The sequence below is a fragment of the Myotis lucifugus genome, unplaced genomic scaffold (genome assembly GCF_000147115.1).
Source record: "Myotis lucifugus unplaced genomic scaffold, Myoluc2.0 scaffold_40, whole genome shotgun sequence".
Taxonomy (NCBI): domain Eukaryota; kingdom Metazoa; phylum Chordata; class Mammalia; order Chiroptera; family Vespertilionidae; genus Myotis; species Myotis lucifugus.
In genome coordinates, this window is record NW_005871088.1 from 594,817 (window position 1) to 619,301 (window position 24,485).

The window sequence follows — 24,485 nt, forward strand, 5'->3', positions numbered from 1 at the left end:
ACTGAGGCTAGTTAAGGCCTTAAATGCCAAACAAGTGTCCTAAAAGCTAGGGCTAATTACTTGAGGTTTTAAAGCATTGGCTGGATGGGGCATTGCGTCAGCATTTCTGGAGTCAGAAAAAGACTGAGGAGAACATTTGAAAGTAGGGGCTGAGGTGAGTTCATCAGCAGCTTCCTGGGGGCTTGAGCCCTGTGCCAGGCTCTGTTGGATGGGCGAAGGGCTTTTAGGGATCACTCAGGGATCGGATGGAGGAAAAGGGGGGGAAGCTGTGTTGGAGTTTGCTGATGAGGAGCATGGGTTCCTGACACAGGAGCAGTTTCAGGGGTGGGGGCACCCTTGCTGCAGGAGGGGGGCAGGAGAGGCTCCCTCACCTGTCTTGCTGAAGGATTCGAACAGTTGGTACAGCTGAGACCTGCTGCTGGAGGCCCAGGTCCTGGGACTGCTGGGATCTGGCCAGCTCCCCAGCCTCCCAGCCCCAGCCTCATGGACACATAACATCCTAGAGAAGGCCCTTGGTACTGGGGGAGGGGGGGTGGGCAGCAAGCTGAGGAGGTATGTTTTCCCCTTCTGGGTAAGAGAATTGCTTATAGTTGAAAGGCAGGAAGTACCTGCACCCCTGCCCCGCCCTCCCAAAGGGCTGCAGGTCTAGGTCACATGTGCTCACACGTGTACAGAGCCTGACTTTGATATCCCTGCACACAAAGGCCTGGACCCCTCGCACTAGTGCCTACAAACCAGCCTCCCTGAGCACAAGCCTCACTCCTCTCCCACCATCTATACCCCAGGGATTTCCCTCCCAGCCAACTGAAGACAGTGGTATAGTCTGGCTTGTCACCTGCCACCTGCTCCTGCCTTCCCCGTTTGCTGGAGGAAAGCTGTTGCCCTGTGGCTTTGAGTTGCTAGAGAGGGGTGCAGGGAAACTACAGCACCCCTGGATAAGGGGGGGCAGGCTTACCCTCAGGCTTGCTCTGAGGGGCAGGGGGAAGGCTGTACCCCCACCCCCAAGCCTAGGACAGGACAGGTGCAAGCTGCAGGGGAAAGGAGACAGAGTCTCTTCCGGCAGCAGGAAGTGGTAACCACCTATGGGGAAACAAGGCTTGTTCCTCCCTATGGGGTGGAGCAAAAGGGGAACCTTAGCTGAGCACTGCTGTCCCCCTCAGAGGGGGGCTGGAGGGAACAACGGCTGAGGTTCTATCCTCTGGTGCTGACCTTCCTTACCAGCCCACCCTGGGAACGTTGCACCCGGTTCACCAGGTTCCTGGCACTTATCCCTTAGGGCTGTGACTTGGGAAGGGTGGGCTCCATCTTAAAACCCTAAGGTTCTGGGGGAAGCTGGTGCCTCAAGGAAGTCCAGGGCCTGGAGCAGCTCCTAGCATTGAGGGCCAATGGCCGTGCTGTGAAGAGTGCTGTATGGCAGTGGTGGCCAGGCAGCCTTGTAGAGGTGGCAGGTCAGCAGCCAGAGGGTGCCAGCTTGCTGGGCACTTTGGGGCTCTCACACTAGCCCTGGCTGCTTGGCAGGAGAGCTCTGGGCACAAGGCGGCCCAGGTGTGGCCTAGCGCCCAGCGGGAGGGGAGGCAAGGCCCCAGTTCAGTGGGACCCCCTTCCCCCAGGCATCCTTCGAGGGCATTGCCAGGCCGGGGGTCGCCCCGCCCCGGGGCTGCGCTGGGGGCGGAGCTGGGCGGGGCTGGTGCAGGGTGCTGGCTGCGGAGCCCCAGGAACCCTGTGTAGTAGCAGCAGGGCTCGACGGCGCCGCTGCCCGGCTGCCATGGCCGCGCACGGGAAGCTGCGCCGGGAGCGGGGGCTGCAGGCCGAGTATGAGACGCAAATAAAAGGTGAGAGGGCGATGGGCTCTTCCGGTCCGGTTCCCTGCGGGGACCCAAGGCTGTAGGGGAGCCCCAAAAGTCCCGCTGCTGGCCCAGGGCCCGGTATCCTCCCCCAGTGACCTCAGGGGATGTTGAAGGAGGGAGCCTGAGCCCCCTGACCATCACCCCTTCCTTCCCCTTCCATCCCTTTCCATCCCCCTTTTCCTCCTCCATCACTCCCTTTCTTTGGTTTCTGCCCTCGAGTTCTCCCTGCACTTCACCCAAGGAGAAGAGAGTGGGGCCTCTGGGTGCACCAAGGTGACCCCCCAGAAAGTGGCATTCTAGCCAGAATGAAATCGAACACTTTGTCTTTGCTGAGGGGGGGCCCGGTAAGGAAGTCCGAGCGCCTAGGTGGATGTATTAGTGATGGCTTTGTCCTTAAACCACTTCAGTCCCTGTCGCCCAGCCCCTTTGCCTTCCCTTGGGCACTGAGGTGGCTCAGAGCTAGGGCCACTGTCTCTGGATCAAGCGGGCACAGTGAGTCTTGTCCTGAGAGATTGATCAGGGCCAGCCTCACAGCCTTCTGAAGAGTAGACCTCTTTGGGCGCCGATAAACACGCTGTGCAAATCACATGCAAATAGGGGTTTTATTTAGGGTGTGGTGACTCCTGCAAAGGGAAGAGGGTAACATCCAAAGGCACCGGCAGTTTGGGGGTCATCAAATTTCTCAGTGTCTTTAGTTGTGCGACCCCCAGATACCATTCTCCATCGCTCTGTTTGCCGATGGAAGAAACTGAAGCTCAGAGGAGCCGTGACTTGCACGCAGTCACACAGCACTACAGCTCCTAGGAGGTCCAATGAAATGACCCCTGAAGTTTGTTCCAACACAGAGATGCAGGTTGCAACGTAATTATCAATGCAAGCCATTGATACTAAAATATGCCCGAGTCCTCCCCACCTTAGAGAGGTGGCCTTCCACCCAGAGCCAGCGTGAGGCAATGGTGAGGGTGAGCCAGCTTGCCTAGCCTCACCTTCATCATTTCGAAGATGAAGAGAATGCTTCTCATCCTGCTTCCTCAAAATGCCACGAGGTGGGCTGAAGGACTTTGGAAAATTGGAAACTCTTCAGTCAGCAAATATGGGTCAGTTAATTGACACGGAAAAATTGGGAGTTTGAGTGAGGCTGTCTTTCAGATGTTCCTTATCTGCTCTGGCCCTCCGATGATTTTAGCTTCTGTTCCCTGCCCCCCACCCTCCACCCCCACCCCCATCACCAACAAAAGAAACTTCCTACCAGGCTAGAAAACAGGATCACTGTCTTGGCACCCTAAATTCTGACAGGTCAGCAGAGTCGTGGTCGGGAGGCCATCTTCTCTTCTGCTTTGCTTGTCAGCAGAAGTGAGACCTAGGCCTTGCTCACAGGAAGTGCTGGTGGGGCCCAAGCACAGTGGATTCCATCCTTCCTTATGACAGATGTTTTCTATACATCTATTCTGTTTCTTTTGCTGAGTAAAAGAGAACCAGTCGCTTCCGTCCTTACAGCTCAGAGACATCTAGTAAACAAGGCATCACACTTTTTTATTATTTTTTATTTTTTTTTTAAATATATTTTATTGATTTTTTACAGAGAGGAAGAGAGAAGGATAGAGAGTGAGAAACATCAGTGGGAGAGAAACATCGCTCAGCTGCCTCCTGCACACCTCCCACTGGGGATGTGCCCGAAACCAAGGTACATGCCCTCACACAATTTTTAAAAAATATATTTTATTGATTTTTTAGAGAGAAGAAGGGCGAAGAGATAGTTAGAAACATCAATGAGAAAGAAACATTGATCAGCTGCCTCCTGCACACTCCCCACTGGGGACATGCCCACAACCAAGGCACATGCTCCTGACCGGAATCGAACCTGGGACCCTTCAGTCCACAGGCCGACGCTCCATCCACTGAGCCAAACTGGCCAGGGCAATTATTTTTATTTTAAAATAACATTTTCATTTCAGAGAGGGAGAGGGAGAGAGAGAGAGAAACACCAATGATTAGAGAGAATCATTAATCGGTTGCCTCCTGCACATCCCACACTGGGGATCAAGCCTGCAACCCGGGCATGTGCCCTGACCGGGAATTGAATCGTGACCTCCTGGTTCATAGGTTGATGCTCAACCATTGAGCAACACTGGATGGGTGACATCACACAATTTTAATTATGAATCTAACCACTATAAAGGGAAAGCCCGGATGTCTAGAAAGGGGGTGGGAAGAGGGCCAGTCCTAGTTTGGGAAGAGGTCAGGGAAGGGTTCTCTGATGCATGCATCTGAGCTGAGATCTGAGAGGTGGACAGAGACATAGCCTCGAGGCTGGGACCAGGCACCAGGTCTTGGTGCTTAGAGAGCGCTAATTCCCAAGTCTCCTACTTGACACCAGCCAGTGCGCATGTCTGGATCCTGATCCAGGCAAGGCTGCCCTGAAGAATAAATGAAACAGTGTGGCAGGCTGGTCCATTCAGAACTGTCATTGTCCCCAGGGAGCTGTTGCTCCAGGAAGGCGGGGCAGATGCCAGAGGAAGGTGAGGTGAGCTTTGAGGTCTCAGACGTTTCTCGCAATGAAATGAAATTTACTTTTATTCGCAAAATGTTACCCCGAATCAATGAAGGCACTCCACCTGGCCTGCGGAGCTGAGAGTCAGCCACTGGAGCCCGGCCTCAGATGATAGAAAGACCCTGTCTTGCTTGCCTCTGCCCTGGTCTGCATTGATTTCCCTGTCAGGAAGTTGCCCCTCACCCCCCACCCCTGCCTTCCCCAGGCTTCCATTTACCCAGCTTGACCCCTCGGTGGAAAAAGAGCACCTTTTCACTAATTTTATTTTATTTATTTTTAATTATATTTTTTATTGATTTCAGAGAGGAAGGGAGAGGGAGACAGAGAGGTAGAAACATCAATGATGAGAGAGAATCATTGATCGGCTGCCTCCTGCACACCCCACACTGGGGATCGAGCCCGCAATCCGGGCATGTGCCCTGACCGGGAATCGAACCGGGACCTCCTGGTTCATAGGTTGACACAACCTCTGAGCCATGCTGGCTGGGCATCTTTTCAGTAATTTTAGTGAAAGTGTGCGGACTGTGGCCCCTGTGCCCACCACTGAGCCAATGGTGGGGGTGAAGGGGTTGAGGGACTAGTTATGGATGCAGCCACATCTGGGGCACCTGGAGTCAGGGAGAGGGACCCAGGGGCTGGGAATAGGAAGGGGTGTTCCACAAAGGGGGATCAGAGTTGGAGATGGGGGTGCCCAGCAGGCAGAACCCACTAAGGCTGCTCCACACGCCACACCCTTGGGAAGTCACTGGCGGCACAGAAATCCAAATGGTACCGGGACTGAACTGTCCACAGTGGAGTCCTCTCAAAGAGCCAGCCCAGTCCTGCCACTTCACCAATCCTCGCAGGTTGGCTCCCTGGACCGAGCCCTTATTGTCTTTTGCCTGGACTGGTGCAGTAGCGGCCAACTGGGCTGGGCGCTTCCCTCTGGCATTTGACCTCCTCCTGGCCTAGGCTCCCTGTGCCCCCCACTAGCCTCTCAGACTCCCTCACTTCCCCTGGCACCGCTGACCAGCCACACTGGCTCCAACCACCTTCACTGTTCCCTCTGCCTGAATGCTCTTCCCCCCGGTTGTCCCCACGGCTCCTCCCTTGCTTCCTTTTAGTTCTCGGCTCCAGTGTCACTTGTTCCTGACCACCCTCCTCTAAAAGAACCCTTCTCGGCCCCCTGCTCTGGTCTGTTCACTAGCTGTCTGTTCACCATTCCCATCTCAGCTCCATGAGGGCAGGCGCTCGGTCAGCCCTCTCTGCGTCCAGAACGCGCCTGGCGCAAACTGGGTATGTAGTCAACTTTCTGCGGAATGAAGAAAGCAGTTAATGTCCCTCCCGAGGCACATGGACAGAGATTAGTCAGTGGGTGACCTGCTTGCCAGAAGCCAGGACAGTGACTTATTTACCCAGGAGCCCCAGTTCCCACCTGGGCACGCAGTGGGTGGCAAAAGTGTTTGCAGCCGTTGCTTCAGCTCGTCATTCAGGCGGTTCTTGGCTGTAGGTCTGTGTGGGGAAAGCAGCGTTGCTTAATCAAGCCAGTGATAAGGCGTCAAAAGCCAGCAGAGTGGGGGCCCCGGGTGGGGCTCTATCTGCAGGGAGGTGGGACTGGGGGTGTCCTGGGGTGGGTGATCAGGAGTGGGAACTGAGGACAGAAGACAGGCCAGCTTCCTCACTCCCTTCACTTGTTAGCTCTGACCAGCACCCCCCCCCCCCCCCCGCTGTTGACCTTGGCCATGAGGCTGCCTTGGCCACAAGTTCACTGCAGATTTGGCAGCGCGCCACAGCCACCATGCTGTGCAGCCCCGTGTGTCTGCTTTTGTAGGGAGGCTGTTTTGCCTGGGGTCCTGGGCATCTAAGGGGCAGGAAGTGGCAGGGGAAGCAATTCTGGGGCTTTCCAGAAACCGGGGAGTTATGGGAAGCCTAAGTGAATGGCGCCTGGCTGGGACAGGGCAAGATGGGGCTAGGGCAGCTTTGTGTTCTCACCATCACATCTGGCTCCTGGATCTGCCATGCTCCCTCTCACCCCTGGACCTTTGCATGGCTCTCCCCTCTCCCTGAAATAGCCTTCCTGTTCCTCTTCAACCAGTTGGGCCTGGCTGGTTCCCTTTAGCCTCAGCCCAGAGGTCCCTCCCTTCAGGACTGATCTGAGCCCAGCTGGACGTCTGAACCTGGAACTTCTCCCTGGGGGCCTCCTTCTTCCCCTCCTGCCCCAGCCATCACCCTCAGGGCAGACAGGCAGACAGGACAGCCTGCTGCCCAGGCCTGAGCCACGGTTTCCCCACAGAGATGCGCTCGCAGCTGAGCGAGCAATTGCGCTGCCTGGAGCTGCAAGGGGAGCTGCGGCGGGAGCTGCTGCAGGAGCTGTCCGAGTTCATGCGGCGCAGGGCCGAGGTGGAGCTAGAGTACTCCCGGGGCCTGGACAAGCTGGCCGAGCGCTTCTCCAGCCGAGGAGGCCGCCTGGGGGGCAGCAGCCGCGAGTATCAAAGCTTCCGGTAGGTCCTGGTTGGCAGGATGGCCGTGCCCGGGCTCAAGCCCTGCTCCCAGTCTGAGTGCCCCTCTGTCCCCAGGAAGGAGCCGACCCTCCTCTCATCCTTGCACTGCTGGGCTGTGTTGCTGCAGCAGACTCGGCAGCAGAGCCGGGACAGCGCGGCCCTCAGCGAGGTGCTGGCCGGGCCACTGGTCCAGCGCTTGAGTCACATTGCGGAGGATGTGGGGCGCATAGTCAAGAAGGTAAGGCCCATGCCCTGGCTGGTTTGGCTCAGTGGATAGAGCATCTGCCTTCGGACAAAGGATTCAAGGGCACATGCCCAGGTTGTGGGTTCGATCCCCAGTGGGGGGTGTGCAGGAGGCAGCCGATCTATAATTCTATCTCATCATTGATGTTTCTATCTCTCCCTCTCCTTTCCTCTCTGAAATCAATAAAAATATAAAAATTAATTAATTTTTAAAAAAAAGAAAGAAGGTAAGGCCCTGCCTGGCCGGCGTGGCTCAATGGTTGAGTGTCGACCTATGAACCAGGAGGTCACGGTTTGATTCCCTGTCAGGGCACGTGCCTGGGTTGCGGGCTCGATCCCAGTGTGGGGTGTGCAGGAGGCAGCCGATCAATGATTCTCTCTCATCATTGATGTTTCTCTCGCTCTCTCCCTCTCCCTTACTCTCTGAAATCAATACAAATACATTCTTTTTTAAAAAAAGAAGGTAAGGCCCTGATCCTGGGTCTAGGAGGTGTGAATGGCCTCAGGATCTATCAAGGGAGGCCTGTGGGTACGCAATCCAGAGGCATCGGGGCTGGGAGGGCTAAGGGACCAAATGGGTGTCAGGCTGGGGGGAGCCTTGAGTGCCCGGCTGAGGTGCGGTGACCATCGCAGGACAGCGGTGGGTGCCGCACTGGGGCAGTGATTCTGTCACGTTTCCCCTCCTCCCCAGAGTAAGGATCTGGAGCAGCAGCTGCAGGAAGAGCTCCTGGAGGTGGTGTCCGAGCTTCAGACGGTGAGGATGCCAATCAGAGGGAGGCTCTCATATTACATCCCCACCGCCCCCCCCACCCCCCACCCCCTCCAGGCCCAAGGAGGCGGATCGGGTGTCCAGGAGAGCCCTACATTTCAAGGACTGCAAGCATGGCCCTTTCTCCCTGCTCTGGGCACAGGCTGGGTGGGCTAGGAGCTCATATGGGATTGCCTTACTCTCAGGTCTGAGTCCCTGAGCGGTTGGGAGGAGGACGGGGAGGGCTGGCTGTGGCCTTGGCCTTCAGCAGGGCTGCCTGGCCTTGGGCCCCCGTACAGGCCAAGAAGACATACCAGGTGTATCACACGGAGAGCATGAATGCCGAGGCCAAGCTCCGGGAAGCTGAGCGGCAGGAGGAGAAGCGGGCTGGCCGCAGTGCTGCTCCTGCCACGGCCACCACCCCCACTGAGGCAGGGCCCCTGCGCAAGACCTCTGTCAAGAAGGGATCACGAGTGGTAGAAAAGGTGGGCCTGGAGGCCATGGGTCAGTTTCAAGGCTATGGCTCCTGGCCTTTGTCCCTTTGAGCCCCTGGCCCTGACCAGGGCCTGCTAGAAGGTGGTGGGGGGAAGGCAGGGCTGCGGAGGGGAGAGCCACAGACCTCTGGCAGGGCTGGAAGAGGAGGGCCTGGGCTGTCTGCCCCCCAGCTCATCAGGGGCGAAGAGAACTCTGGTGCTTCCAAGCCCAGGGGCCTTTCCACTCACCCTCCCTGCCTCCTGCAGTGCCGTGAGGTTTCAGAGGCGCAAGGAGACACGGAGAGTGGGTGCTGGGGTGATGTGCAGGGTTAAGGAGCATTTGAAGAGAGGATGGAGAGGTTGAGGGTGGCAGGAATATCAGAATGTAGAGGCACCAAGCTGGGAAGAGCTGAGGTGGAGCTGGGGTTGCCAGCCCGAGGCTGCAGGGTTTGTGCGCAGTCAGGAGGGGTGGCTGAGCACTTCGGGGTTTCTGGCCATGCTGTTGAGGGACCTGTGGGACTTCGGCTGTAGCTGTCCACGTGGAGAGGGTAGGGAGGGGGAAAGAGTGTGGGGGATGGCCGGGTAGATGACCCTGCTGTACTTGCGTGGTCCTGAGCAGCGTCAGGCCAAGTTCTTGGAGCACAAACTGAAGTGCACGAAGGCGCGCAACGAGTACCTGCTCAGCCTGGCCAGTGTCAACGCCGCAGTCAGCAACTACTACTTGTATGACGTCTTGGACCTCATGGACGTGAGTGCGAGGTGGACAGGCGCGGGAGCTGGTGCCCAGTGCCCTGGGGCCCGCCCGAGCCGTGTCCTTGCTTTCTCCCCAGTGCTGTGACACAGGGTTCCACTTGGCCCTGGGGCAGGTGCTCCGGAGTTACACGGCTGCTGAGAGCCGCACCCAAGCCTCCCAGATGCAGGGCCTGGGCAGCCTGGAGGAGGCGGTGGAGGCCCTAGATCCTCCAGGGGACAAGGCCAAGGTGCTGGAGGTGCACTCGGTCGCCTTCTGCCCCCCGCAGCGTTTTGACTACCAGCCCCATGAGGGGGATGAGGTGAGGGTCACCGCCCCTGCCCCTTAATGCCCCCAGCATCGACGCCAAGGGCTTTGCGTTCTCTGCCCTTCAGGTAAGTCAATGAATTTCACTTTGCTAAGGGGTTGAAACTCGAATGTAGCTTATTTCTCGGACCCTCATTCAATGGCCTTAGGCAAATGACGTCTCCACGCTTGCATTTGAAGCAAACAAATTTCTGTGGCTCATTGCAGTTCACTCAGTGAATGAGCACCCACCTACCCCAACGGCAAACACAGCAAAAATATCACCAGTGTTGACACCAGGTGGTAGGTGGGCTTATGGCTATCCATATAGTTTTCTTCCAATTGATCTGTATGTTTTAGACGTTTCATAACAGACTTGGAGGGAAATAAACCATACAAGCAGTAAGATATAGCTAGGCATTGTTGTTTTTTTAAATATGTTTTTATTGATTTCAGAGAGGAAGGGAGAGGGAGAGAGAGATAGAACCATCAATGATGAGAGAGAATCATTGATCGGCTGCCCCCTGCATGCCCTCCTTACTGGGGATGGAGCCCGAAACCTGGGCATGTGCCCTGACTGGGAATGGAACCTGGGACCCTTCAATCCGCAGGCTGAGGGTCTATCCACTGAACCAAACCAGCTAGGGCTAGGCATGGAGCCCAGTGTGGGGTGTGCAGGGGTATGGAGCCCACAATCCAGGCATGTGCCTTGACCTGGAATCAAACTGTGACCTCCTGGTTCATAGGCAAATGTTCAACCACTGAGCCATGCCAGCCAGGCACTAGGCATCTTTTTACTTGTCTCTGCACTATTTTTTTCCTTTACCAGTTTATCCTAATGGGCATTGCGCATGGACTGGGATTGCATGGAGCTTTCAGTTATTTTATCTGTCTTTTGACCAAAGTAATGGTTGAAAAAGTCTGCCCTAACCGGTTTGGCTCCGTGGATAGAGCGTCGGCCTGCGGACTGAGGGGTCCCGGGTTCGATTCCAGTCAAGGGCATGTGCCTTGGTTGCGGGCACATCCCCAGTGGGGGACATGCAGGAGGCAACTGATCGATGTTTCTCTCTCATCGATGTTTCTAACTCTCTATCCCTCTCCCTTCCTCTCTGTAAAAAATAAATAAAAAATATTTAAAAAAAAAAAAAAGAAAAAGTCAAAGATGCCGGGCCAGCGTGGCTCAGTGGTTGAGCAGCAACCTATGAACCAGGAGGTCTCGGTTCAATTCCCGGTCAGGGCACATGCCCAAGTTGCAGGCTTGATCCCCAGTGTGGGGCGTGTGGGAGGCAGCTGATCAGTGATTCCCTCTCATTGATGTTTCTCTCTCCCTCTCCTTTGCTCTCTCTGAAATCATTAAAAGTACATTTAAAAAAAAAGAAAGAAAAAGTCAAAGGTTACTCCAGGCTTCCAGTGGCATACAGCCATTCTTGACCTCACCCTTTCTGTTCTTGATTCCTACTCCCCCAAAATAGCTACTTCCCCGTCTTCTAGCTGCTGCTTCTGGACCTTCCGTCTGCGTGTTCAGATCATGCAGCGGCTGCTAGTTGCTTTTTAACTTTCCATAGGCTCCGCTGACTTCCTTCCATGCATGACCAGAGCTCAGCCCCACCATATCCCTGTAATAGTCCTCTCACCTTGTCCACCGTGCCATGCAATCTGTGCGCTCGCTCTTATTTTTACTTTTTAAAATATATTTCTATTGATTTCAGAGAAGAAGGGAGGGGGAGAGAGAGAGACAGAACCATCAGTGATGATAGAGAATCATTGATCGGCTGCCTCCTGCATGCCTGAAACGAACATAAAAATAATATTGACTGTCAACTGTAATTGAAAAATAAAATAAAATGAGACTTCTTGTAATTAAATGTTGGACCTCATGGGTTAATTCTCTAATTTCCTTATCTATGCTCTTTCCTATTTCCACATCTCTATGCCTTTTAATTCTGCTTTCTGAGAGATTTCTTCAACGACCTCTTCCAAACCCTTGTTGAATTTTTTAAAAAGTGTACTTTCATACTTTTGTTTCTAAGAGTTCTGTTTTGTTTTCCAAATTCCTGTTTAAAATAATCCTTTGTTCTTGTTTCACGAATACAGTATCTTCTCAAATCTTTCTGCAGTGTTTATTTTTGTTTGCTTGACAATTTTCTCTGTTCCTTGCATTTTCTTCCAGTATTTTTTAAAAAATATATTTTATTGATTTTTTACAGAGAGGAAGGGAGAAGGATAGAGAGTCAGAAACATCGATGAGCTGCCTCCTGCACACCCCCCACTGGGGATGTGCTCGCAACCAAGGGACATGCCCCTGACTGGAATCGAACCCGGGACCCCCCAGTCCGCAGGCCGACACTCCATCCACTGAGCCAAACCGGCTAGAGCTTCTTCCAGTATTTTTTAAAATTTGTTTTAAAAAACAAATTGATCTGTCTTCCATTTTAGAGTTTCCCTGAAATGGCTGACTTGGCCATCAGTTCATATTTAAGAGGAGACACAGAGAGGGGAATTAAATACATGATGTGGCCCAGCCGCCGTGACTCAGTGGTTGAGCATCCACCTATGAACCAGGAGGTCACGGTTCGATTCCTGATCAGGGCATATGCCCGGGTTGTGGGCTCCATGCCCAGTGCGGGGGGGCCATGACGGGGGCAGCCAATCTATGATTCTCTCTCATTATTACTGTTTCTATCCCTCTCTCCCTCTCCTTTCCTCTCTGAAATCAATTTTTAAAAATGTGATGTGTGTGAGCAGAGCTGGTCAACAGTGCCCTTCCCCACAGGGTGGCTGGGCAGGGACTCACATCAATGCTGCGAGGGAGACCCACACCTTGGGGAACCGAGGAGGTGCATCTCAGTAAGAGGTTGCTAGGAAAAACTCTAGGGCTTGGCCTAGAATGGGGGGAGGGGAGTTGGGAGAGAGGCTTGACTCTGGCTTGGATGTTGACAGGAAGCAGGGGTAACTCTGAATGTGTGTCTTAATAAGTCTTATCTAGCCCTAGCCGGTTTGATTCAGTAGATAGAGCGTTGGCCCTTGGACCGAAGGGTTGTGGGTTCGATTCCGGTCAAGGGCACGTACCTTGGTTGCAGGCTCCGGGTGGGGCATGTGTGGGAAGCAACCAATTGATGTGTCTCTCTCACATTGATATTTCTCTCTGTGTCTCTCCCTTCCACTCTTTAAAAAAATCAACAGAAAAATATCCTTGGGTGAGGATTAACAACAGAAAAGGTCTTATCTGGAAGTCAGGGTGAGCGATGAAAGGAGGCTAAAGCTGTCTTCGGTGAGGAAGCAGCAGTCACTCAGGAGCTGGGACAGAGGAAAGTTCGCTTATATTTGTGGCTTGGACAGCGTTTTTGTTTGTGCGCAGACATGATTACAAGGTGGTCATGCTTTTGTCTTCACCCCTCATGGTCACAGAGGGGCCTTGTCTGATGCTGATGCTCTCTGACATTCCTTATGGTCAATGGGACAGCACCAAGACCCAGCTGTGAGTGCCCGGCCAGCTCCAGATGGCGGCGGCTGCCTTGCTCTTTCTCATCAGTAGGGAGTTTCGTCACCTTCAGCTGTGACTAGTGGACCTGAGTCCAGCATTCCTCTGATTTATCCTTTCCCGAGAGTAAATCTCTAGCTTTCTGCCAATCGTGTGGGTTTTGAGAGGGTGGGTCTTCTAACCTCAGTGCTCCCTATGGCCTTGATAGTCTTTTAAAAAGTATTTATTTGTTAAATTTATTGGGGTGACATTGGTCAACATGAACATACAGGTTTCCGGTGTAGGTTTCTATGTTACAAGATCTGTATATTGCACTGTGTGACCACCACCCAAAGTCAAATCTCCTGTCACCTTATATTAGGACCCCCTTCTCCCTCCATTCCCTTCCCTCTGGCAACCACCACACTGCTGTTTGTGTTCACAAGTTTCAGTTTTATATCCAACATATGAGGGAAATCATATGGTTCTTAGCTTTTTCTGTCTGACTTATTTCACTTAGCATAATGTTCTCAAGGTCCATCCATGTTGTTGCAAATGGCACTATTTCGTCCTTTTTATGGCTGAGTAGTATTCAGTTGTGTATATGACCCTGACCGGTTTGGCTCAGTTGATGGAGTGTTGGCCTGCAGACTGAAGGGTCCCAGGTTCGATTCCGGTCAAGGGCATGTACCTTGGTTGCGGTCACATCCCTAGTTGGGGGTGTGCAGGAGGCAGCTGATCGATGTTTCTCTCTCATCGATGTTTCTAATTCTCTATCCCTCTCCCTTCATCTCTGTGAAAAATCAATAAAATATATATTTTTTAAATTGTATATATGTACCACACCTTTATCCAGTCCTCTATCGAGGGAAACTTTGGTTGTCTCCATGTCTTGGCCACCGTGAATAATGCTGCAATGAACATAGGGGTGTATATATCTTTGCAAATACATGATTTCGAGTTTTTGGGGTCTATCCCCAGGAGAGGGATTGCTGGGTCATATGGTAGCTCTATTCTTAATTGTTTGAGGAATTGCCAGACTGCTTTCCATAGTGGTTGTACCAGTCTACCTTCCCACCAGCAGTGGATGAGGGTTCCTTTTTTTCACAACCTCTCCAACACTTGTTAGTGCTTGTCTTGTTGATAATGGCCACTCTAACAGGTGTGAGGTGGTAGCTCATTGTAGTTTTTTATTTTTTTTTTATTGTATTGATTTTTTACAGAGAGGAAGGGAGAGGGAGAGAGAGTTAGAAACATCGATGAGAGAGAAACATCGATCAGCTGCCTCCTGCACACTCCCCACTGGGGACGTGCCCGCAACCAAGGTATATGCTCTTGACCGGAATCGAACCTGGGACCCTTGAGTCCTCAGGCCAACGCTCTATCCACTGAGCCAAACCAGTCAGAGCTCATTGTAGTTTTGATTTGCATTTCCCTGATTGCCTGTGAGGTTGAACATCTTTTCATATATCTATTGGCTGTTTGTATGTTTTCTTGGGAGAGGTCTATTTTCAGGTCCTCTGCCCACTTTTTGATTGAGTTGTTTGTTTATTTGGTGTTGAGTTTAATGAGTCCTTTATATATTTTGGAAACTAAACCTTTGTTGGAGCTACTGTTTACAAATATCATATCCCATCTTGTTGGCTGCTTCTTTGTTTTGTTGTCTGTTTTTCTTGCTGTGCAGAAGCTTTTCAGTTTGATTTAATCCCATTCATTTATTTTTGCCTTTACTTCCCTTGGAGTCAAGTTCATAAAATGTTCTCTATGACCAAGATTCATAAGTTTGGTATCTATATTTTCTTTTATGTAACATTGTTTCAGATATTATATTTAGGTCTTTGGTCCATTTTGAATTAATTTTTGACCATGGGGACAAACTGTAATCCAGTTTCATTCATTTGCATGTGGCTTTCCAGTTTTTCTAGCACCATTTATTGAAGAGACTACCTTTACTCCATTGTGTGTTTCTGGCTCCTTTGTTGAAAATTATGTCCATATACATGTGGTTTAAAAAAATACATATTTTTTATTGATTTCAGAGAGGAAGGGAGAGGGAGACAGAAACACCAATGATGAGAGAGAATCATTTATCCGCTGCCTGCATGCCCCACACTGGAGATCACACCCACAACCCGGGCATGGGCCCTGACGGGGAATCAAACCGTGACTTCTGGGTTCTTAGGTCGATGCTCAACCATTGAGCCACGCCAGTAGGGTATACACGTGGTTTTATAACTCGGCTCTCTATCCTGTTTCATTGATCTGTGTGTCTTTTTCTCTGCCAATTCCATGCTGTTTTGATTATCGTAGCTGTGTAGTATAATTTGAAGACAGGTAGCGTGATATCTCTAGCTTCGTTCTTTTTTCTCAGGATTGCTTTGGCTATTCTGGGTCCTTTGTTGTTCCATACAAATCTGATGCTTTCTCATTCTATTTCTTTAAAAAATGACATTGGGATTTTGATGGGGATTGCATTAGGTCTGTATATTGCTTTAGGTAATATAGCCATTTAACTATGTTGATTCTTCCAATCCATGAGCATGGAATATTTTTCCATTTTGTTATGTCTTTTTTGATCTCTTTTAATAAAGCTTTGTAATTTTCAGCATATAGGTCTTTCATGTTCTTTGTTAAGTTTATTTCCTGGGTATTTTATTCTTTCGGTTGCAATTGCAAAAGAAATTGTTTTTGGGGGGTTATTTTTTGTGTTTTTTTGTTCTAAATATGTTTATTGATTTCAGAGAGGAAGGGAGAAGGATAGAGAGATAAAAACATCAATGATGAGAGAGAACCATTGATTGGCTGCCCCCTGCATGAGCCTGCAACCCAGGCATGTGCCTTTGACCAGAATCGAACCCAGGACCCTTCAGTCCGCAGGCTAACACTCTATCCACTGAGCCAAACCAGCTAGGGCAGGAATTGTTTTCTTTTTCTGAAATTTTGTTGTTAGTATACAGGAAGGCGATGGATTTTTGCATATTGATTCTGTATCCTGCAACTTGACTGTATTTGTTTATTGTTTCTAATAGTTTTTTTGGTGGAGATTATTTTTTATCATTGTGGTAAAATATACATAAGATATACCATTTTTGAAGTGTACGGTTCAGTGGCGTTAAGCACACGAACCACGACCACCATCCACCTCCAGGACTTTTTCATCTTCCCAAATTGAAACTCTGTTCCCATTAGACACTTAACCCTGCATTCCCCTCCCCCAGCCCCTGGCACCCACTAATCTCCTTTCTGTCTCTATGGAGTTGCTTCTTCTGGACATTTTATGTAAATAGACTCAGGGAATATACAGCCTTTGTGTCTGGCTTCTTTCACTCAATAGAATGTCTTCAAGGTTCACCCACCTTGTAGCAGGGATCAGCCAGGACTTCATTCATTTTTGTGCCTGAATAACATTCTATTTAGCGTGGATGCGCCACGCTTGCTGATCCATTCATCAGCTGTTGGGCACTGGGGTTGCTGCTGCCTTTGGGCTGTTATGAGTGTGCAGCCATGAGCATCCATGCGCAAGTCTGGGCATGCTCCTTTCTCTTGGGGCGGCGCCCTTGCTATTGTTCGGATGCAGATGTACAAAGCGTCAAGGCCTGCTGGTCCTGTACATGAGGCAGTGGAATGTGCTCAGTTCCCTCGTGCCCCGCAGACCTCAGTGCCCGCCCCTGCCCCCACTCCCACGTCTGAGCTGTCTTCAGGCTCGGCCCCAGTTCCCTGACGCTGCCCTTTGCAGGTGGCTGAGATCCAGGTGGAGGTGGAGCTGCGGGACGAGATTCTGCCCAGAGCCCAGAATATCCAGAGCCGCCTGGACCGACAAACCATAGAGACAGAGGAGGTATGAGTGGCCCGGCCTGGCGTGGGGGATAGGGACTTGGAGACACGGAACCAGATGGCCATAACCTCCCTTCCTCTTCCTTCAGAGTTGGATTCTTTTTAAAAAAATATATTTTATAGCCCTAGCTGGTTTGGCTTAGTGGATGGAGCATCGGCCTGTGGACCAAAGTGTCTCGGGTTTGATTCCGGTCAAGGGCACGTACCTTGGTTGCAGGCTTCTTCCCGGCCTGGGTCAGGGCTCGTGCAGGAGGCAACCAATCGATGTTTTCCTCTCACATCGATGTTTCTCTCTGTCTTTCCCTTTCTCTTCCACTCTCTCTAAAAATCAGTGGAAAAATATCCTCGGGTGAGGATTAAAAAATGCATACATATATATTTTTTAAATTGATTTCAGAGAAAAGAAGGAAGAGGGAGAGAGGGTTAGAAACATCAATGATGAGTGAGAATCATTGATTGGCTGCCTCCTGCACACCCCACACTAGGGATCGAGCCCACAACCCAGGCATGTGCCCTGACCAGGAATTGAACCGTGACCTCCTGGTTCATAGGTCGACGCTCAACCACTGAGCCACACTGGCCGGGCCAGAGTTGGATTCTTGTCCGTTGCCTGTCCCCCATTTCTTCCTGCCCTGTCTCCTCCCCAGGTGAACAAGACGCTGAAGGCCACACTGCAGGCCCTGCTGGAAGTGGTGGCATTGGAAGATGGGGACATGCTTGACTCCTTCCAGGCCTGTCCCTCCACTGAGTCCCTCAAGTCCACCAGCTCGGACCCAGGTGCTCGGCAGGCGGGCCGGAGGCGGGGCCAGCAGCAGGAGACCGAGACCTTCTACATCACGGTGGGAAGAGCCGGGCTGGGGGGCAGGGGTGGGGTACAGGGAGGGCCGAGAGCTGGGACTAAAACTGCGGGTTCTTTTGGGGGCTTCCCAGAAACTCCAGGAGTACCTGAGTGGGCGGAGCATCCTTGCCAAGCTGCAGGCCAAGCATGAGAAACTGCAGGAGGCCATTCAGCGAGGTGGGCCCCACTCCCGGCCCCCTTAGTCTCTTTCATGCCTCCACCAGGGCCAGGAGCAGCACCTGCCCTTGGCTCTCCTGCCTTGGAACCCCACCCACCCTTGCTCCTCTCTGCCCAGAGAGGTTGCTTGACGTGAAGGAAATAATCCAGCCAGGTTCCTGGCCTCTATTGCACCCTTGGCCCTGCTACTGCCCTTGGCCTTCAGGCCACACCTTCCTCTCTGCAGTGCCTTGAGGACCTCCTGGCCCGAGAGGACACCAACACTTTCTGTTCCCCAGGGGACAAGGAGGAGCAGGAGGCGCCTTGGTGAGTCCTTCATGAGGGGCTGGTTGGTTTCAGGGAGCTGGGGTTCTGCAGGGGTCAAGCTGTGATGGCCCCACCTCCCTTGTCCTTGGGGCACAGCTCTGCTGCTCATTGCTCTGTGGCCTCGATTTCCCACTTTGCCCAGTGGGTTCTGGGGTGGGGCATCCTATTCTCCATGCCCGAAACCCTCAGAGCAAGCTCCCATTCATCACAGCGCCCAGCACACACAGAGAAAATTCCAGAAGAGCCGCCACCCCCGCCCCAGCTCCCAGTATCATCATAAACTCTTCGGGGGAGACATGGAGAAGTTTATCCAGGTACTTGCTTTGCCTCACGCTCCAACTAAATGCAGGCCCTTGCCCGGCCAGTGTGGCTCAGTGGTTGAGTGTTGACCTATGAACCAGGAGATCACAGTTCGATTCCCAGTCAGGGCACATGCCCGGGTTGTGGGCTCAATCCCTAGTATCGGGCGTGCAGGAGGCAACTGATCAGTGATTCTCCCTCATTATTGATGTTTCTGCCTCTCTCTCCTTTCCTCTTTGAAATCAATAAAAATATGTGTAAAAATAAATAAATGCAGGCCTGCATTCTGGTCTCTCTCTGGCCCTGGGCCACTTTTGTGGCCCGGCTGCCTATGACCCCAGTGTCCTTTGTTGCCACACACTTGTCAGCCCACCTTCCTGGGTGGGTCTTTGCAGGGCCTCCACTGATGGAGGGGAACGTCCTTAGCTAGTAACACGCATCCACAGAAAGCCTCCGGCAGCGGCTATTATTTTTCATGCTGTGATTATGTGTGTAAACATTCCAAATAGAGTCGGCAGACTATTTAAACGAACAAATTCAAGTTTTGCAATGCTACTTGATTAGAGGTCAGCGTACAGAATTGGATTACATTTTCACGCGCCAGCAATAGTTAGCAAGGAAAACGTAAGGCTCTCCCCAAAATGGCACCAGGGACATCAGACACCTGGGAGCCGATCTTGCATGCAGCTTGCCAGGCCCTGTGGCCAGCAACCATAATACATTCTTAAGAGAAGACAAGTTGGCCCTAGCCGATTTGGCTCAGTGGATAGAGCATTGGCCTGCGGACCAAAGGGTCCCAGGTTTGATTCCGGTCAAGGGCACCTACCTTGGTTGCAGGCTCCTCCCTGGCCTGGGCTCTTGGTTGGGGCACATGCAGGAGGCAACCAATCGATGTGTTTCTCTCACATCGATGTTTCTCTCTGTCTTGCCTTCTCTCTCCCACTCTCCCTAAAAATCAATGACCCCCCCCCACACACACACACAGCACAGACTAGTCAAAGATAGATACTAAAGTAATAGGTTATGTAAGTTATGCATTCTAAATTGGGTATTTGTAAATAGCGCCAGGTAGGCCTTCTACCAATAGTACTCCAAGAGTTACGGCAGCAAAGAGATTTAGAAATAACATTTTTTTACACAGTTAATTTACCATGTAAAATTGCTGTAAATGGTAATGTATACAGATTTTCTGTTCCAACATTCCATTGTAAACTTCTTGTTAAGACTGTTAAGTTTTTATTGCTTTCGTATGGAATGCGATTGCAAAACTAAAAAGAACCTTTAACTGGAAAAAAAATCAATGGAAAAATATCCTCGGGTGAGGATTAACAACAACAACAACAACAAAAAATGAGAGAGAGGACAAGGTGGGATGTGCCGTGTCCAGAGAAATGTGAACACCCTCTCTGTCCCCAGAGCTCAGGCCAGCCCGTGCCCCTGGTGGTGGAGAGCTGTGTCCGCTTCATTAACCTCAACGGTAAGCCTGGCACCCGGCACCTGGCACCCATCTGGGGGGTGGGGGTGGCCTCGGTGCCCACCAGCCCTTTGTTCTCCCACAGGCCTGCAGCACGAGGGCATCTTCCGGGTGTCGGGGGCCCAGCTGCGCATCTCAGAGATCCGTGATGCTTTTGAGAGAGGTGGGGACAGGAAGCGTGGGGTGGGGTGGGGTGGGGTGGGAGGCTGGCCAGACCGGCTGTGCTCAGCCTCCTGCACCCTGTGTTGTCCTCAGGGGAGGACCCCCTGGTGGAAGGCTGCTCGGCCTGCGATCTGGACTCGGTGGCGGGCGTCCTGAAGCTCTACTTTCGGAGCCTGGAGCCCCCGCTCTTCCCCCCGGACCTATTCCGGGAGCTTCTGGCTTCTGCGGGTGAGGCCAGGGCCCGAGGCCGGCAGGGTGGGCAGGGCCGGTCCCCAGTGGCCCGTGGCCGCACTCACGGGCTTCTCTCCTCTCGGGGTGGTGGCCTCGATCACAGAGCTGGAGGCCATGGAGGAGCGGGTGGAGCTGGTGAGCCGCCTTCTGACACAGCTGCCGGGCCCAGTGCTGGTGGTGCTGCGCTACCTCTTCACCTTCCTCAGCCAGTGAGTGCTTCTCGGGGGGCCAGGGGGGCTGCCCAGGGGGAGCAGGGGACACGGGGCAGGGAGTTCCCTGCTTGTGACCCGCGTGTGCCCCCAGCCTGGCCCAGTATAGCGATGAGAACATGATGGACCCTTACAACCTGGCCGTGTGCTTTGGGCCGACGCTGCTGCCCGTGCCCCCTGGGCAGGACCCCGTGGCCTTGCAGGGCCAGGTGAACCAGCTGGTGCAGACGCTCATTGTGCAGCCCGCACGGGTTTTCCCACCCCTCACCCTGCTGCCGGGCCCTGTCTATGAGAAGTGCATGGCACCGCCTTCCGCCAGCTGCCTGGGGTACGCTCTTTGTGTTGCTGGGGGATGGGGTTCGGGGGGCGGTCCAGCGGAACCCCCTAAATGCTCATCGTCCTTGCTCGACTCTGGGCCTCAGGGACACCCAGGTGGAGGGACTGGCAGGCGAGAACGAGCCGGAGCTGGAAGCTGGGACCCCAGCCCAGGAGGATGGTGAGGGTATCTGGAAGGAGGACCCCACCCTGGCCCTGCCCTGGGTGCCACTCCACCCCCCCTCTCAGACCCCTTCTTCTCCCCAGTCCTGGAGGGCGTCGTGGAGGCGGTGGCCTGCTTTTCCTACACGGGCCGCACGGCCAAGGAGCTGACCTTCCAGCGTGGGGACGTGCTGCGGCTGCACGAGCGGGCCTCGGACGACTGGTGGCGGGGCGAGCATGCTGGCACCTGCGGGCTCATTCCGCACAAGTACATCACGCTGCCTGAGGGGTGAGTGAGTGCCCCATGCTGTCCGGAGACTCTGCACAGCTGCCCTTCCCCCAGGTACTGGCCCTTTCCTACCCCAAGTCTCAGAGTCTGGAGGCTTTTTTATTTTTTAAAAAATATATTTTATTGGTTTTTTACAGAGAGGAAGGGTGAGGGATAGAGAGTTAGAAACATCGATGGGAGAGAAACATCGATCAGCTGCCTCCTGCACACCCCCTACTGGGGATGTGCCCGCAACCAAGGTACATGCCCTTGACCGGAATCGAACCTGGGACCTTTCAGTCCGCAGGCCGACGCTCTATCCACCGAGCGAAACTGGTTAGGGCTGGAGGCTTTTAAAAAAATATATATTTTTAAAAATTGATTTCAGAGAGGAAGGAAGAGGGAGAGAGAGAAACATCAATAATGAGAGAGAATTATTGATAGGCTGCCTCCTGCATGCCCCACACTGGGGATCGAGCCCACAACCTGGGCATGTGCCCTGACTGGAAATCGAACCATGACCTCCTGGTTCATAGGTCAGTGCTCAACCACTGAGCCATGCCGGCTGGGCAGCCTGTAGGCTTTCTGTGTGCCCTTCTGAGCACTTCTTGCTGCCACTGAGGGCACAAAACCTCCTGGCCCCCAGCACTCTAAACAGGCCATCTTTCTGACCCCAGAGCAGAGAAGCAGGCTGTGGGCCCGGAGCTGCAGGCTGGGGAGCTGCTGAGCAGTGCGGAGGGCCTCCCGGCTGTGGAGATCACCCAGCGGTGAGCAAGGGGAGTTTGGCCCCTCGGGAAGACCCTTCTGCTGGCCTCACTGCCCGCCCCCACCTGAGCACTGCTCTGGGGGCCAGGCCTGTCCCAGGCAGCAGGCAGTGGGCCAGCTGGAGGGGGATGGGGTCAGGTTTTGGGCACCTGGAGAGAAGCCCAGTTGGGGGAGAGTTGTCTGGGTGAGGGATGCCACAGGAGGACAGAATGGACCCGCTGGGCCAGCCTCACTGTCTTTCTCTTGGCCACACCCTGGGATGGGAGGAGTCACTGGCAGGTTGTGCAGACTTCCCAGGGCCCCACCTGGCTCACTGTCTGTGCCCTGCAGGCCAGAACTATGTACCCCACCCGGGGGCTCTTTTGGGCACAGACGGCACTGCTTGGTCCCATCCTCCCCAGATCGACATGTGGAGATGGATAAGGTGAGTGGGGGACGGCTGAGCGGCAGGTGGGGGATATCTCTCCGGGGGGGGGGTGCCTTGCCTCCCCTTATGAAGCAAATTCTTCCCTCCTGAGGGTTGAGTCTGTCCTTCCTGACCTCAGACAGGCTGGCTGAGCCCATCCCAGAGAGGGGCAGGCCAGCGAGGGGAAAGATGGGCCCAGCGGCAAGGACAGGGGACACGGAGGCTCATGCATTTGGGCTTCATGGTTCTTTTTAAAACATATATTTTTATTGATTTCAGAGAGGAAGGGAGAGGGAGAGAGAGAAACATTAATGATGAGAGAGAACCATCGATCGGCTCCCTCCTGCACGCCCCCCACTGGGGATCGAGCCTGCAACCCAGGCATGTGCTATGACTGGGAATCGAACTGTGACCTCCTGGTTCATAGGCCGATGCTCAACCACTGAGCCACGCCGGCCGGGCCACCCTCTCCACATTTCTCATATGGTTGGTTCTTCAGTGGGAAGTGGCGAGTGGTTTGGGCGAGGGGCTACCGGGCAGGCTTCAAGGCTGGAATCTAGAGCCAGGCTGGGTGGCAGGTGGTGACATGGCAGGAGCTTGGTGGGCCAGGGAGGATGAAAGGGACAGATGGCAAAGAGGTCGGAGGGGGTGGCTAGCTGTGGAGCTGAGCAGGACAGTGGTTCTCTCAGGGGGCAAGAGGAGGTGCTGGGCATGGCTCCGGCAAGGGGTGCAGCCTGGAGAGCCCCGGCTTCCTGCTCTGTCCAAAGGACCCAGCGCACCCACCCGATGGGTGCTCACTGCTCCCAGCTGAGACAGGCCCTGAGATCAGACTGGACTTGAGGAGAGAGCTTGAGAGTAGACTGTGTCGGGTGTGGCCCAGTGGCCAGGCTGAGAGCGGGGGGACAGGGGGCTCAGTTGAACCACCAGGTGGTGGGGGCGGGGCCAGGCAGCTGAAAGATTTCAGGAAGGCCGTCAGTAGATGGGGCCCGGTGGGGTGCAGATGGATGCTGATCTGGGAGCTCCTGCATGCTGGCGGCCCCCAAGGACATGTGGGAGATCTCAGGCAGGGAGAGAGTGGGCGTGAGAGGAGAAGGGGGCAGTCAGGGCCCAGCCAGAGGCTCCCACACTTGAGGCTGGGTTGAAGATTGCTGTCCCCAAAGGAGGTGGTGACAGCCACACCAAAAGTGGCAGGAGGAAAACTGGGCAAGGGAGGAGGGACAGGTTGGTGGCAGATGACTTTGGTTTTGGAGTGGGGGGTTCCGGTGGAGGCTTGGGCAGCAGGGGGTAGGAGGGCCTCACTCCTGTGGTCACTGTGTTGTCAACACACTGACCCGGGGGTGGAGGGAGTGGCAGGGCAGTGAGGGACACTCCTACCAGATGCCCTCCCTCTCACCTCTCTGCCAGGCTGTGGCGCAGACCATGGACTCCGTGTTTAAGGAGCTCTTGGGAAAGACTACCGTCCGCCAGGGCCTGGGGCCAGCATCCACCAACTCTCCCAGCCCCGGGCCCCGCAGCCCGAAGCTTCTAGGCTATGGCCGCCTGGGCAAGAACAAAGGCTTCTCCCGCAGCCCTGGGGCGCCGGCCTCACCCTCATCCTCATCGTCCCAACCCCCGGGTCTGGACTCACCCCTCAAGCCACACTGAGGTGCTGCTGGCTCCTCAGCAGAACCCCCCCTCACCCTAAGGGTTGCCAGCAAGACCCTCCTCCCTCCCCAGGCCTTTGCTTCTCCCTGGCCCTGTCCAGCAAGCACGGAGCACCTGCTCTTGACCCTTTGCGGAAAGAAGGACACGGCTGCCCAACCGAGCCCCTGCCTGCCCCAGCCCTGGCTTAGGCCCCTTTGGGAGGCAGCCAACGGAGGCTGGGGGCAGTCCCTCCCCAGCTTGCCTGTGAGGGCTCATCAGTGGCTGTTGGGTGGTGGGTGCCCTTGCTCAGATGAGCAGGCCTGCCAGTGCCCAGGCCCTTGTCTGCTTCAACCGAGGGCACGAGACTGGCGGGGGTTGGCAGGCCTGGCAGCCATTCATAAAGACTTGAGCATTGACTTCCCTACGTGAGCCAGGTCTCTTGTTTTGGGGGACTGGGCACGTGGATATAGGGCCAACCCCCTGTCACCCTCACTGCTTGAGGCCAGATGCCAGGGCGCTCAGCAAAGGCGGCAGGGTGGGCGGCTGGACCAGCTTCTGTTGGGGGGTGGGGAGCTCG

General features: G+C 53.9%; 1 protein-coding gene across 3 annotated transcripts; it reads left to right on the forward strand.

Annotated features, from left to right (window-relative positions):
• Positions 1-1,745: 1,745 nt before the first annotated feature.
• ARHGAP4 (Rho GTPase activating protein 4) lies at positions 1,746-24,473 on the forward strand. 3 transcript variants are annotated; one of them, XM_006087681.3, is made up of 22 exons: positions 1,746-1,832; positions 6,671-6,878; positions 6,954-7,116; positions 7,813-7,875; positions 8,169-8,354; positions 8,962-9,090; positions 9,173-9,394; positions 16,575-16,676; positions 17,320-17,511; positions 17,603-17,687; positions 17,966-17,993; positions 18,205-18,307; positions 19,710-19,770; positions 19,853-19,930; positions 20,023-20,157; positions 20,264-20,369; positions 20,464-20,697; positions 20,792-20,865; positions 20,952-21,135; positions 21,792-21,881; positions 22,210-22,303; positions 23,690-24,472. In XM_006087681.3, the coding sequence occupies exons 1-22, from the start codon at positions 1,766-1,768 to the stop codon at positions 23,927-23,929; spliced, it is 2,844 nt and encodes a 947-aa protein (XP_006087743.1). In that variant the 5' UTR covers positions 1,746-1,765; the 3' UTR covers positions 23,930-24,472. The 3 variants fall into 3 exon arrangements, with proteins under 3 accessions (XP_006087743.1, XP_023608773.1, XP_014310354.1); XM_023753005.1 differs by lacking the exon at positions 16,575-16,676 and having other exon boundaries at positions 23,690-24,473; XM_014454868.2 differs by lacking the exon at positions 20,464-20,697.
• The last annotated feature ends 12 nt before the right edge of the window (positions 24,474-24,485 follow it).

Excerpts from the sequence above, each read along its gene's own strand:
- ARHGAP4 (XM_006087681.3), top strand. The coding sequence starts at position 1,766 with ATGGCCGCGCACGGGAAGCTGCGCCGGGAGCGGGGGCTGCAGGCCGAG. Across the intron at positions 7,117-7,812 it reads TGGGGCGCATAGTCAAGAAG|AGTAAGGATCTGGAGCAGCA; the intron begins GTAAGGCCCATG and ends CCTCCTCCCCAG. Across the intron at positions 18,308-19,709 it reads ACATGGAGAAGTTTATCCAG|AGCTCAGGCCAGCCCGTGCC; the intron begins GTACTTGCTTTG and ends CTCTGTCCCCAG.